We start from the raw sequence: 15922 nt of genomic DNA on the forward strand, positions 1-15922 counted from the left end.
CACAATTCTTATGTAAGATAAGGACATATATGCGTGTCTTTTTTTGTGCATTCGAAATCGTAAATAAATAGCGAACAATCAAGTCTACAGATCGAGGGGCGTCTATTACGTCCATTATACCCTCTAAAAAAAACATTCAGAAAGTGCCAATAATACCCTATTTACATGTCGTTACCTGAAAATTAACCAAATATGAGTAATATTATTATGAGCTCTAACACCCTATTTTAGCGGTGCAATGATAGAAGTGAGCTAATGCTAGCATACGCTGCTAATTTTGACACACTAAGCCGGCGGCTGTTTCTGCTTAGCCATAAACTTGCTAAAAGTAAATTTTAGACTATAATCCATGCATCTCTCACCTGTTAGCTGGCAAATGTGGCCATGGACCGAGAGACTTGTCAACTTTGACATCCACCGGCATGGCAAAAAAGACACAAAAAGAGCCTGTTGCAGCAACTTTTTTTAACCCTTTGTGAGGATGGCGTTTGAATTTTCATCTAAACGGAATTACGTGAGCGTCCAATAGGTCGGCGTTCCAGCGAGACCGGAAATATTATTGTAAGTGTTTGTTATTCTGGTTTATTATACTTAATTTGTATGTTTAGCATTTAGCAATATTGCTGATGCTATAGTGTTACAATAAAGCTGCATCCATTTTGCACTCTGCTAAAACTTACTGCTCATCCTCCTTGTGTTCAAGCAAAAAATATGAAGTTCTACATCATCATTTTTCCCGAAGTAAATTGTTGCTGGCTCTCACAAATTCTGCTTGGTCAGCAATGTTGTTGATGGGGAAGACATCTGTGGTTCCTAAGGCTATGTCACAGATCACTTCCTCATTAACTCTAAAAATGGCTCTGGAATTGTTGTAAGATTGATACTATTTTGATCATATTTATTTATTTACAGAGTTTGGAAGTATTTTGGTGTCATAAATCAGATAAACAGTACAGGCCAAAAGTTTGGACACACCTTCTCATTCACAACACAACTGATGGTCAAAACCCCATTGATAAAGCAAGAAATTCCACTAATCAATCCCGATAAGGCACACCTGTGAAGTGAAAACCATTTCAATTGACTACATCTTGAAGCTCATCGAAAGCGTGCAAAGCAGTAATCAGAGCACAGGGTGGCTATTTTGAAGAAACTAGATTATAAAACTTGTTTTTAGTTATTTCAGGGGTTTTTTTTTGTAAAGTATACAACTCCACATGTTCACTCATAGTTTTGATGCCTTCAGTGACAATCTACAATGTAAATAGTCATGAAAATAAAGAAAATGCGTTGAATGAGAAGGTGTGTCCAAACTTTTGGCCTGTACTGTATATGACAATAGCTTCACGATATAACCAACTGTTTTTACACTCTACTGGTACTTTAAGTATTTCATATGTCCTGTGGCTGTCTGTTGGGTTTGCTATGCTCATAATCGCCTGCGGCTCCCTTTCAATTCGGCAAATTCCTTGCGAGCCTCACCTGCGGTTAGTGTGACTAAATAGAAAATTTGAGCATCAGGACTTCCTGTTGTTTGGTGAACCGGTGCTGATGCTGAATGTGAATATAAGACAATATTGCGCTATTGTGAGGTTAGTAACTTAACATACTGTACATACTTACCTCAATATTCTGATGAGCCAAATTCTTCAAACGAGAAGTATATTACTTCTAAAATCACTTAAGGGAGGCTGGTGAGAAGAAGTCAATTATACTTAATTGGGAGGATTTGAAAATAGTTTTGTTTCCCAGTAAAATTAGTGAGAAGGTCTGTGCAAGTGATTGGGTTGGACAGCATCAGTGCCACTCTTCATTTGGTGGGCCGTACGCACAATATGCATTCTCTGGCTCTGAGGGTGCCCGCTGCATATCGCTCTGGGGCAGAGTCAGCTCAGATCAGGGCAGGGTAAGGGAGAATAGTGAGGGAGTGGACAGGAATTCGTACTGTTTGCTACCACACATGCAATGCATAATCAATGTTAGAGACCAAAGAGAGAAGGGCGGAAAAACAAGAATTAAGATCCCAGTCAAGTACCACAGACCTCTAGCTGCCTACACAACGAGAGGCATGGAGGAGGGGCTCCTAGAGACCGGGCTGGCAGCATATTAATGTACATTGGAATTAATAATCCAAATCATGCATCGTTTTATCCTGTCACGATAAACTATTTAACACATGTCATTTGGAAGAACTGTGTGATGCCGCAGCTCAGCTCTCAGTAGCCCCCCCATCTATTCACATAAATAATAGCGCAGGAGTAGGAGTCGAGCCACTCAAGCCAGGTAAGCAGGCCACCTCTCCACCACCCACACACGAGTGGATGACTACCTTTGTGGCAGAGTAGGGAGTCAGGCAGATAAGCCATTTTAATGCTTCAATCATCAATGATTTTCCTTTCCGTTGCATTTTATTCTTCGGATTCTTTTCAATCTACATAATTGATAAGATGATTATTTGTACAGTGGTACCTCGGTTTTCGTACGTCCCACTTTTTGTAGGATTCAGTTTGACAAAGGTTTTCGCCAAAATGTCCCAAACCGGTTTACGTAAGCAGTCTAATGGTTGTACAGCTGAACATTGTGCCTAATAAACTATTCCGTGACCTCTGCACTTTTTTGATTTTTCAAAAAAGCATCATGTGGCCAAAGAAGGTTGTGAGTGCCAGCACTTTTATAAGGTAAAAAAAAACACTTATTAATTCAAGAAAGAAGTCATAGAAAAAGTACAAAAGTGGCAGTCGCAGTATTGTAGCACAATAAAGACCAGGCCAATATTAAGAATTATGACATCATACCGATAAATCGGATATGGAAAAAAAAATTCAATAGCTGACCTCTTTACTGTTTCAGAGGAATACTTTACGCGCGTCATTGGATCCAGATGCTCTGGAAACATTCAGCGAGGAGGGGGGGGGGACCATTGCTTTTCGGCATCAAACCTTATCAGCTACCTGAAACGGCAGCTTCGCTAAGACTGGGTTTTGAAAGCCTACAAAGACGCCTGCGCTGCTAAGAAAGCTAATCCAAAATCAACTGCAATAAAAGGTACCCACAATTCAGTTTAATCTACATTTAAAAACATAATAGATACACAAATAAGTTACCCCCACCACATAGATTTTTTTTGCTTTCTTTTTCAAGCATATTCTACACCATTTTGGTCCTCAAGAAAGCATCCTCAAGCATACAAGTGTCTAACTAAACTATATTTAGTGTTTTGAAATCCCAAACACTACTCTGCTAAAAATCATTTATCAAGGTCATGTCCAAGACCAATAAACAGCAATAATCGAGAGAGCACTGTCAAAGTATTTTGCAATGTTTTCTGTATGTAAAACTATAAAATGGGCTTTGTGTTCATATAGTTGGGCGTCTGGAGCGGACTACCGTATTTTTTGGATTATAAATCGCTGCGGAGTATAATTCGCACTGGACGAAAATGCATTAAAAAAAGGAAAAAAACATATTTAAGTTGCACTAGAGTATAGGTCGCATTTTTGGGGGAAATTTGATACAATCCAACACCAAGAATAGATATTTGAAGGGTAACTTAAAATAAATAAAGAATAGTGAATAACAGGCTGAATAACTGTACGTTATATGACGCATAAATAACGAACTGAGAACGTGCCTGGTATGTTAACGTAATGTATTATGATGGTAAGTCATTCAAATAACAATAACATATAGAACATCCTATACGTTTACCAAACAATCTGTCACTCTTAATTGCTAAATCCGATGAAATCTTCCTCGGTGTCGCTTCTAAATAACTCTGCCAACTCCAAAGGTTGACAATGCGCAGCTTCCTCTTCTATATGTACGTCTAGTCATTTACGTGAATGAGATAAATAATATTATATAATTTTTACGGTATTGTGTTAATTTGTTGTTGTTTTTTTTCCCCCTGGCCTCAGTCTGCACCTCCTCTCCAGGGCCCAGGCTAAGACCCATTTTTTTTTATTTTGTTTTAATCTTCCATTCCCCCTCCTTGTTTACCTGTATCTCATCTTTTTTGTAAGGGGCGCTGGAAGCCGGCAGACCCGTCAGCGATCCTGTTCTGTCTCCCTGTAATGTTTGTCTAAACTTGAATGGGATTGTGCTGAAAATTTTAATTTTCTTGAAGGAACTCTCCTGACGGAATAAATAAAGTACTATCTAATCTAATCTAATACTTTGACACATAAATTGCTCCAGAGTATAAGTCGCACCCACCGCCAAACTATGAAAAAAACTGATTTATAATCCGCAAAATACAGTAATTGGATTTACAGGTCTTCTTATGGGAAAAAAATGTTTGTTTTTTGCGCGATTTGGTTCCGACTTTTTGAAACGGATAACACAACCCGAAGTGCCACTGTCCATGTGTAACCTAGTTTCTGCCAAGCAGTACATTTCTGCATGCAATTATTTCATATTTCTATTTGCTAATGTAGCGAGGAAAGCTTCGGGCCTGCTCACCCTGATTGCTTCAGCGACTATTTCAGAGAGGACAGGGAAGATAAGGACGACAGTTAAGAGTAAGAGAGCTGCCTGCACTATTATCCATGCGCCTCTTCAGTAGAAAAAAAAAAATGCAGTCCCAGTTGCACAAGCACCATGCCAACACAGAATGACAGAGGGTACTGTACACCGAATCACTGTGTAGTAGGGAGGGAGCGAGACAGAAAGACAGAGAGAGAGATTATAGCTTTCGGAGATGAACAGAGCAAAAGAGAGAGAGAGAAAGAGCGAGTGAGAGACAAAAACAGTCAAGAGAAGCGTTACAAAAGACCCTAGAGACAGGAGTAAAAAAGCAGAGCGTGCAAATACAAACCGGGTCATTGCTGCTTAGCTAATAGGGGGGCCAATTCGCTGCAGGAGAGAAATGTCGAACACCCCAAGTTGTGTACAATAAGATAACTGTCCTACAAACACAAACAAATTCTAAAGCTACATACATACACAAACAATCACTCTAACACAAAAATAGCCATTCACATCATCTAATATGTGTGCTCTGTTGTTGGGCAGTGGAAGAAGCACTGCTAATAAATAAACACATTTGCATGATATAGTTTAATTATATCAAACTTTAATGTAAAGTCAAATTTTCAAAGATTAACTTCAAAACGTTATAAATTGATAATTAAAAGGAAAGTCTTATCAATAACAGTACTTTATACACTCCATGTGTTCTGTATCAACTCATCTAGTAGCACAACAAAAGCTAACAAAGATTAGTTATCATGTAAATAAGAAGATGCCAGCTAGCATGTATGTTATCTTTAAAATGTCCCACATGATATGGATGGCAGAGGATACAGGGAGGGACTTAACGGGGGTCATCAAATGGGCACGACATGAGTGTTTCTATAGGTGAAGTGGGTCAAAGACAACTCTAGGTCAAAATAATCAATGATGTGGTGTTTATTTTCCCTGCCTGGACCAATCATCCACTTTCACAGCTGGTCCAATGGTGCGGGATGACGAGGTGTGGCCTTACCGATTCGATGGGCTTGTCCAAGGACGCCTGCTCCACATCCACTTGGCCCTCTTCGTATTGGTCAAAGTGATTCCCAGCCTGAAGAACACACAGTTACATTTTATTTTTATTTCACACACAGATCAGGTCTTTGAGTTTTCATAGACACTGGCAAAAATTGTTGGCAGTGTTTCGCATTCACGGATTATTTTATTTTAGTATGTAAACTTTCAGTGTAAAACTATCAGCGTACAAAAAAAAATCAGGGTAAAAAAAAATCAGTGTATTAAAATTGGTGTATAAAAATTTTGTGTAAAAATCAGCGTTACAACATTCTGTGTATAAAAAATTAAATGTGTAAAAAATGGAATATTAAAATACAAAATAATCAAAACAAATAGTACTACAAATAGCAAAACAAAAGTATTTATATTTATCATTGAAATCATTTAGGTTTTACTTTTAAAGTCCTCATATGTTGAAGAATCTAATCCAGACATGGCAAACTACAGCCCGCGAGCCGTATATGGCCCGTCGAACGGTTTAATCCGGCCCGCGGAACTTGTCCAAATTATTGAAAGAAAAAAAAATGTTTTTTTTAAAAAGACTTATCAATGTTAAGGCTTCTGCCTCCCGTATGCGTTTTCAGCGCTTGACTATCATTAAGGAGGAGCCACCCATTAAATGCTATTATTAAAATACATTTCATATTATTATCGTCGGTAAACCCTGTTCGTTTCACCATTTCCCTGTAATACCGCGCTTCCCCACTACATGGCGCTCATTGACCTTTTTGGCCTGTGGGATATTACTCCCTTGTTCTCTTTAGCTTTGTCCTGTGAGCAATGTTCCCTCTAATTGTTCATGTGTGAACAAGCGCACAAACTCCTTGAGCATTCAGTGGAGCACATGTGAGCAACATCAGACGTCCACTGTGGCCACACCAGCGTCACACCTGTCCCACACCTGACATCATAACAATTTAAATGTTTTATTAAAAAATGTTTCTGATATAAGTGATTTTGTCCTCTTACAATGACAATAAGAAAAAAAAACATGTTTTCATTAACTATATGCTAGTATTGTATGTCTGGCTGCGGGTCCTGCCTTTAAAAGAAACGTTACCCCTTTCAGAGATTACATTTAGTTCCTGTAACTCTTTGTCTGTAGAATACATCTTTTTATTAGCATTTATGAAATCTAGTGACAATATTTCATGAATAATACTTAGATTAACATTCTTAATAAATGGCAGTAAAATAACCACACATTTGATTGAGGAGTCAGAGTGTTACAACCTGGCATTAACACATTGTGTGGCGTTGGGGTTGTCCGACTTTATGTGTGGCCTTAAACGCAACACTGGCTAAGTGCCATGAGTGCTTGTGTTGGTGCAGGTGAGAGCGCGAGCGGCTTCTGTTGAAACGACAGATGACAGAGTTGGTTTAAGCTTGACATATTTGGTTTAAGCTCAAAATATTTTTTTTACTAAAGTCCGATCAAAGGCTGTGTCTGATATGCAAAGAAACTGTCGCGGTTTACAAAGAGTACAATATCAGCCGCCACTTTGCTACCAAGCATGCTAATAACTACGCCAGCAAGCAGTCAACGCAAGAGCGAACAGCCACAGCCCAGAGGTTGGCGGCTAATTTACAGGCTCAGCAACAGCTTTTTCACCGACAAACTGCGATTCAAGAGTCATCCACCAAAGCAAGCTTTTTGCTGTCATTCATAGTAGCCAAAGCTAGCAAGCCTTTGTCCGAAGGCGAGTTTTTAAAAGAATGCACGGTAGAGGCGGCAGGTATTTTGTGTCCTGAGAGCCAAGGCAAGTTTGAAAGGATCAGTTTATCACGCAGGACTGTGACTCGCCGTGTGGAACTGATTGAGGAAGATATAGCCAGCCAAATAAACAAAAAGGCTGAGTCCGTTAAGCTATATTCACTAGCACTGGATGAAAGTAATGATGTAAAAGACACTGCTCAACTCTTAATTTTTATCCCTGGGATTAATGACAATTTTGAAATAACGGAAGAGTTTTTGGCCATGGAGTCTCTGAAGGGAACAACGCGTGGAGAGGATCTGTACAACCATGTGTCTGCTGCCATTGAAAGATGTAAGCTACTTGAAGTAAGCTGGCCAATGTCACGACGGATGGATCACCAAATTTGACTGGAAGACAAGCTGGGCTGCTGAAAAGAATCCAGGATAAAGTGAAAGAGGAAAACCCTGACCAGGAGGTTATCTTCCTACATTGCATCATCCATCAGGAAACACTGTGTAAGTCTATATTGCAGCTTGATCACGTCATGAAACCAGTGGTAAAACTAGTCAACTTTATACGCGCAAAGAGACTTCAGCATAGTCAGTTCATCGCGTTCCTGGAAGAAACTGATGCGGATCATCACGACTTGCTGTACCACTCTCGTGTCCGCTGGTTAAGTTTGGGCAAAGTGTTTCAACGAGTGTGGGACCTGCAAGACGAGATCAGCGAGTTTTTGGAGTTAGTGGGGATATCCACCGAATTTCCTGAGCTAAGCGACAAGAACTGGCTTTGTGATTTTGTGTTTGCTGTGGACATATTTTCGTACTTGAATGAGCTGAATGTTTTTAAAACTACAGGGGAAAGATCGGTTTGTGCACGACATGTACAAACATGTACAAGCCTTCAAATGTAAGCTAACTTAGTTCTCCAGATAAATTTAAAAAAATTATTTTGTTCATTTCTCCACACTTGCCACACAAAAAGACGCGACGCGAAATGCAAACAAATACAGCCAATCAATTGATGACCTGCGCGGAAAATTTAGCCGTCGGTTCTCTGATTTTAACAACATTGACACCTCACTTCAGCTGGTGTCCTGTCCCCTGTCACAAGACCCCGAAAAGGCACCACAAGAGGTGCAATTGAAACTGATCGATCTTCAGTCAGACTCCCTCTTAAAGGAGAAGTTCAACTCTCTACTTTTATGCTGCACTCAACGAAGTCATGTTCCCAAACCTCCGGAAGACGGCACAGAAGATGCTAACTTTGTTTAGCTCGACCTACGTCTGTGAGCAGACATTCAGCGTCATGAACATCAACAAATCCCGTCACAGATGCAGGTTAACTGACCAGCATCTCAGAGCTATCCTGAGAATTGCCACAACCAAACTCACTCCAGACTTTGATACATTGGCCAAAAAGGGAGATCAACAACACTGTTCCACTGAAACTGAGTTTATCTGCTGTTATTCCGTGATAATCAAATGTAAATAATTCAAGTAAATCAAAGGTATACTGTGAATTTCTCTACAGTGTTTATTCTTAATCAAATAAAATTAATGCATTTGAAAAAAAAAAACTGTACAATGAGCCTTGCTGCCTACTCATGATATGTTACGTTTGTAGGTCAAATCCTCTCACGTAAAGGCTTTTACATGTAATTTTCATTATTTCACACAAACACTCTGTCCATCTGTTCCTGGCCCGGCCCACCTGTCAAATCTTACAACCCAATGTGGCCCTCCTGGCAAAAAGTTTACCCAGCCCTGACCTTATCCCTAAGTTTGTAAACACCAAAAAACAAAAACAAAATGATTTTGTGAAGATATCCATCCATCCACCCATTTTCTACCACTTGTCCCAGATAAAAATATTCCAATCACTGCAGCATCAATCATACACTAATACTACCCTTTGTACTGACACTAGCCATATGGTTCATATAACACATATTGAGTACTCTAGTACGATCACATATTTTCCATGGAAATTGGCCGATGATGCTCGGAGATCAATCAGTCGGAGCACCACAAATTTATTCATTTAATAATAAATTTCAACCACCACAAATAGATTTAGTTGATCGAGACATCCCTAGTTGAAACCGTCTTTGAATTGTTAATGTCATGTCCACAAGTACTGTCTTTCTCCACTCGGAAGGACTCTGTAGAAAGGCACAAAGCATGAGTTATGGGGCAGGCTAACTCCTAAATGGGAGTGTTTGTACAAAAGGCAGATGGCTTCCTTTCTCTTCCTGGCAGAGGACAGGCGAAGATTGCGTCTTGTCAAGTGTGCTGACCTTCATGTAGGCAGAGGAAAAGAAAAGAGTCTAAAAATAGTCCACCGTTCACTTGAATTTATATTAGTGGAACATTTTGTTTCACTACCTACATTATTTGGGGATTTTAATATATCCGTCCAAGCATTTGAAAGTGGTCTGATGATCTCAATTTGATAGTTATTAGTGGGTGGGAAAAATAATCAATTCTCCGATGCATCACAAGTAGAATGTGTGCGATTCCCGAATCGATGAATAAATGCCCAAACATAAAGATTATTTAATTAAGTTGAGGTAATATCAATAGTTCTAAAATTTGTCATTAATGATAATGTTCTCTAAACGTTAGTTTATGTTTGTTTCTAATTAACCAAGGGAGAAATATTACCTAACATTCTTTTAATGGTACGTTGTAGCTGGGTTAGCACGGACCCACGGAGGACGAAGTAGTAGAGGATAAGCTATGCTAGCCGCGGCGCTAAGCTAGCTTGAATTCGAAATAGTGAAACAAAAGAATAAAAAACTTTGTACACTTCAAGAGAAGGTTAATAGGAACGGCGTTACAGTAGAGAGTAACCAGCGAAGAAGAGGAAATTAGCAAATAAAATATTAAGTCAGCAGAGACAATAATATCCAATGGCGATGACTGGGTGGTGGGACTTCCGGGACAAGGATGGGAAGTAAGCAATACTGCATATGTAGTAGCCAAAGGATGAGTCTTGTAGACACAATACAAATATTAATAATTCAATTTAATACATTTAGGATATTTAATAATAATATTTAATTTATTAACACTACATAACATAATAGACGTTTAAAAAATCGATTTATAATCAAATTGTAACAGGCCCAATGATTCCCACCTCTATCATCAACGCACTGTAGCATTCTTACCGTAGCTAACATCCCTCCACAGAGCAAAGCCACTTCTAAGTCAGAAATATTCAGACTACTTTCCTACAAGTAGCATAATCGCTGGAGGACAAGAAATAGCTAAACATGCTACAGAACACACCATAGAAGGATATGCCAACCGCAAACTAGAGCTCTTGAATGTTCAAGAGCTCAGGGTGCCACCCGAACGCCTCCGTAGGGAGGTGTTTCGGGAACGTCCGACCTGTAGGAGGCAACGGGGAAGACCCAGGACACGTTGGGAAGACTATGTCTCCAGGCTGGCCTGGGAACGCCTCGGGATTCCCCGGGAAGAGCTGAACGAAGTGGCTGGGGAGAGGAAGTCTGGGCTTCCCTGCTTAGGCTGCTGCCCCCGCGTCCCGACCTCGGATAAGCGGAAGATGGATGGATGGATGTAGCCCGCAGAAGAAATCATACAAATTCTGACACAATTTTTAACATTTATTACCATCCATCCATTTCTACCGCTCGTCCCTTTATGACCAATCTCATGATAATTGGCACAATTCCAACAGGTTTTGTCCCTTGTGCAAACACTTTGTCTCGAGAGCACGCGCTTCAGAACACATCTTCATTCTCATTAATAATTCTGCTCTGAACTGTAGAATTTGCCGATCATTAATTCTGATTAAACGGGACATTCCATCAGCATTAGTAAAGCCAGAAAGGAGGTGTGGGGCTTATGATAAAGGATGTTGTCAGGGGAAGAGCGACTGCATCGATTCTGTACCCTTTGAGAAAACACAGAATGTGACTTTGTGGAGCAGCTCCAATCCAAGAGCAGCTGACTTTGAAGTAGTATTTTGCTTTCTAAATGGGCTGCAGAAGAAATTGGTATTGACAGATGACACGTGTGTCCCAATTCAGACGCTGCAAACATGTTAAATGAGACGGTCTCGCTTTCAAGCAGACATGACCTACAAGATGCCTGTTAAAAGCACAAAGTAAGTCGATACACCACGCATGTATGACTCCAACTGCAACCACGGACGCTTCCGGCAGCACGGTGCTTGGAAGCAATGGGGCTTCACTGCATAGAGAACCCGTCTGGGTTTTGACAGCGTGAATGCCTTTGCGCCAACAGAGCACCACTGTGCAGAGCTGCCCTATTCAGCCTTACAGCAATGCAATGCAGCTCTCCCATTGACATAACAGCAGGGAATGAATAGGGAGGAAAAAAGAAGCTATGTGACCGAATTAACCAAATTTATACTTAAACAGGTTACGGAGTGGAATGCTCGCAATGCAACAAAACAACCCATGTTTAATTTAAAGATGTGATGTTCACGAACAAATCTAGTCTTTTGAATGGTTCTTTTAAGAGAACGATGAGAAATGATTCCCAGTTCTGAGCCGTTTTTTATGCACATGCAAATTTAGCGCCGGCAATTGCCCACTCTGCACATGACTGACAACTGCACTACTTGGGTATGGGACAATTCTAACTAGTTATGTCACAGCCAAAGCATGAAAATATGGCACTGCCTTATGGATATATTTCAAAATAATTGTCACCAATAGAGAAATATTCATGTAAATCAAATTATTCTGATCTTTATTATACAAATGATTTGTTTTTTTTGTGAAAAAAAAAAAGTTTGAAAAAAAAAGAATTATAGTTAGGAATCCACTGACTGTGCACTTCCTGTTTTGAAATGACATGAACGTTTGTTGCACTGCTTAATAAGTGTTTAATAAATACAGTTTTGGTATATTGACTTAGTTGTGATTACCCTCTTCTGCATGAAAGTTTAGAATTAGCATATGTTAATGCAGTATGAAAAACAATATTTTAATGTAGACACAGATTCATCATTCTGGTGTGATTAATTCAAAGCAAAATATTGAGATATATATCGTCTATCGTGACATGGCCTAAAAATATATAAATATAAATAAAAAGGCCATATCGCCCAGCCTTAATACCATCTCTAATTTAATCAAAAGAAGCAACAAGACAACCTGCTCAAATTATGGGCAATAAATAGTAAAACTAAACATTTACCCAAGTAATGATCTGTCTGTTTTCAGAATAGTGCATGCACTGTTAAAACCCTGTCAGTAAACAGCAACACAATATATGCAAGTGGGCAACAATGCCAGTTATTAAAGTCCTACTGAAACCCACTACTACCGAACACGCAGTTTGATAGTTTATATATCAATGATGAAATATTAACATTGCAACACATGCCAATACAGCCGGTTTAGTTTACTAAATTGCAATTTTAAATTTCCCGCGAGGTATCCTGTTGAAAACGTCGCGGAATGATGACGCTTATGTTGACGCGTGCTTGTGATGTTATTGGTTGGAGTGGACATTTCAGCCCAGCACCACTCACGGCTAAAAGTAGTCTCTTTTCATCGCATAATTACACAGTATTTTGGACATCTGTGTTGCTGACTCTTTTGCAATTTGTTCAATTAATAATGGAGACTATAAAGAAGAATGCTGTTGGTGGAAAGCGGTGGATTGCAGCTGCTGTTAAAAAAACAAACACAGCCGGTGTTTCTTTGTTTGTTGTGAAGCTTTAACACAGAGCGGTCAAGCGAACATGTTTCTCTAACACATGTCAACCGGCAAGTTTTTGGATGGGAACATTGTGATATTAAGTCGGCTCTTACCAGAGACTTTAGCGGATTATGCGACCTCCTCCTGCAGCTGTCAAAATGGCAGCTGTGATCTTGGTTTCTCCATTGGCTTCTCTCAGAAACACTGGCGGTCACTACAGCCCTCCGACTTTCTGGTATGACTTTATCATCTCACTAAAACAGTATTAACACAATAAGCAGATAAGGGATTTTCCAGAATTATCCGAGTAAATGCGTCTAATAACATCTGAATCGCTTCCACTGCCGTCGCCTGGAGCAGTCACCTTTTCTTTTCTTTGTTCTTTTAATGCTTCACTCTAACTTTCCTCATCCACGAATCTTTCATCCTCGCGCAAATTCATGGGGAAATCGTGGCTTTCTCGGTCCGAATCACTCTTGCTGCTGGTGGTTATGATTATAAACAATGTGAGGATGTGAGGAGCCCTACAACCCGTGACGTCACGCGCACATCGTCTGCTACTTCCGGTACAGGTGATGTAGGCACAATACCAATGTGAGCAATTTTCAAAATGCGCAACCGCATTTTGCAAATTTGTATTATGTGCAATCTTTTTGGAAATTGCTTCCAGCTATATAGTTGAATAATGTGTGGTGCACATTTTGCAAATTGGTGGGCACAAATACATGTTTTTGCTGTCAAAATAATGTATTAAATACTTAAGTAAATCTATTAATTTGTAGTCGGGACAATATAACTGAGTATTGCCCTCAAATCAGTCCATCCCTAACCCTAACCACTATACAGTGTACATCCACGACTAAACTACTACCACAACTTGGTTTACTATTTATAAAATATAATAATGTAGGGTTACGGACTAAAAAAAATCCACAAAATCTCATCTTAAATCTCGTCTTGTAATACGCGAATTGCTTGCGTACAATGGAAATGACATATAATTTGCAAAGTGCGCGAGATTGGTGAAATGTTTACAACACAGGCAAGGCTTTTTTATTAGCGACCAAAAGTTGCAAACTTTATCATCGATGTTCTCTACTAAATCCTTTCAGCAAAAATATGGCAATATCGCGAAATGATCAGGTTTGACACATAGAATGGACCCGCTATCCCCGTTTAAATAAGAAAATCTCATTTCAGTAGGCCTTTAATAAGGTTGCATTAATTTTGCAATGCATTAAAATAAATGCATTTACTGTTGCCGGGTGTGGTCTTCAAGCACTGATAACAGCAAGTTGCTCAAAAGACTATTAACATAATAAGCAGATGAGGGATTTTCCAGAATTATCCTGGTAAATGTGTCTAATAACATCTGAATCGTTCCCACTGCCGCCGCCCAGAGCCGTAGCCTTTTCTTTCTTTTTTTAGTGCTTCACTTTAATTTTCCTCATCCACGAATCTTTCATCCTCGCTCAAATTAATGGGGAAATTGTCGCTTTCTCAGTCCGAATCACTCTTGCTGCTGGTGGCTATGATTGTAAACACTCTGAGGATGTGAAGAGCTCTACAACCAGTGACGTCACACGCACATCGTCTGCTACTTCCGGTACAGGCAAGGCTTTTTTATTAGCGACCAAAAGTTGCGAACTTTATTGTGGATGTTCTCTATGTTTTCTTATTCAAACGGGGATAGCAGGTCCATTCTATGTGTCATACTTGATCATTTCGCGATAATGCCATATTTTTGCTGAAAGGATTTAGTAGAGAACATCCACGATAAAGTTCGCAACTTTCAGTCGCAAACAGAAAAGCCCTGCCTTTACCGGAAGTCACAGACGATGACGTCACATGTTGATGGCTCCTCACATATTCACATTGTTTTTAATGGGAGCCTCCAACAAAAACAGCTATTCGGAACGACAAAACGACAATTTCCGCATTAATTTGAGAGAGGATGAAAGATTTGTGTTTGAGGATAATGATAGCGACGTACTAGAAACAAAAAAAAACAAAAAAGTTAAAAAAAAAACGCGATTGCATTGGGACAGATTCAGATGTTTTTAGACACATTTACTAGGATAAGTCTGGGAAATCCCTTATCTTTCTATTGTGTTGCTAGTGTTTTAGTGAGTTTAACAGTACTTGATAGTCGAAGGTGTGTGTCCACGGGTGTGTTGACGCCAATGTCTCAGAGAAGTCGACGGCAGCTTTATGGACGGCGCAAGCTCAGCTGATCTCCGGTAAGAAGTCACTTTTTACCACAATTTTCTCACCAAAACCTGCTGGTTGACATTCGGTCGGAATCCATGTTCGCTTGACCGCTGTGATCCATAGTAAAGTTTCACCTCCGGGTATTTAAACAAGGAATAACCGTGTGTTTGTGTGGCTAAAGGCTAAAGCTTCCCAACTCCATCTTTCTACTTTGACTTCTCCAATATTAATTGAACAAATTGCAAAAGATTCAGCAACACAGATGTCCAAAATACTGTGTAATTATGCCGTTAAAGCAGACGACTTTTAGCTGTGTGTGTGTGCAGCGCTCATATTTTCTAACAGCCCGTGACGTCACGTGTACACGTCATCATTACGCGACGTTTTCGAGAAGAAACTCCCGGGAAATTTCAAATTGCAATTTAGTAAACTAAAAAGGTTGATTGGCATGTGTTGCAATGTTAATATTTCATCATTGATATATAAACTATCAGACTGCGTGGTGGGTTGTAGTGGGTTTCAGTAGGCCTTTAAAAAGGTAGCATTAATTTTGCAATGCATTAAAATTAATGCATTTTCTGTTGCTGGGTGTGGTCTTCAAGCACAGATAACAGCAAGTTGCTCAAGTGCAGGTCGTCATAACGGGGCAACAGCAAACATAATGCTATGTCATCATTTACATGACAATATTTGGGCTGGTGGAACAATAAATAACTGCACTCATGTATGAGAGAGACAACATCATTGTACACGTTTATTATGCATTCACGTTTTAACTCG

The 15922-nt window shown here is 39.6% G+C and overlaps 1 protein-coding gene across 1 annotated transcript in view; it reads right to left on the reverse strand.

The window, feature by feature from the left end:
• gpatch8 (G patch domain containing 8) overlaps window positions 1–15922 on the reverse strand; it is a 39062-nt gene that overhangs the window by 22229 nt on the left and 911 nt on the right. The window contains exon 3 of the mRNA XM_061905375.1: window positions 5486–5563. Within this exon, the coding sequence (XP_061761359.1) occupies window positions 5486–5563 (78 nt within the window). The remainder of the gene's footprint in view (window positions 1–5485; window positions 5564–15922) is intronic.

This window comes from Nerophis ophidion, linkage group LG07 (genome assembly GCF_033978795.1).
Source record: "Nerophis ophidion isolate RoL-2023_Sa linkage group LG07, RoL_Noph_v1.0, whole genome shotgun sequence".
In the NCBI taxonomy this organism is placed as follows: Eukaryota; Metazoa; Chordata; class Actinopteri; order Syngnathiformes; family Syngnathidae; genus Nerophis; species Nerophis ophidion.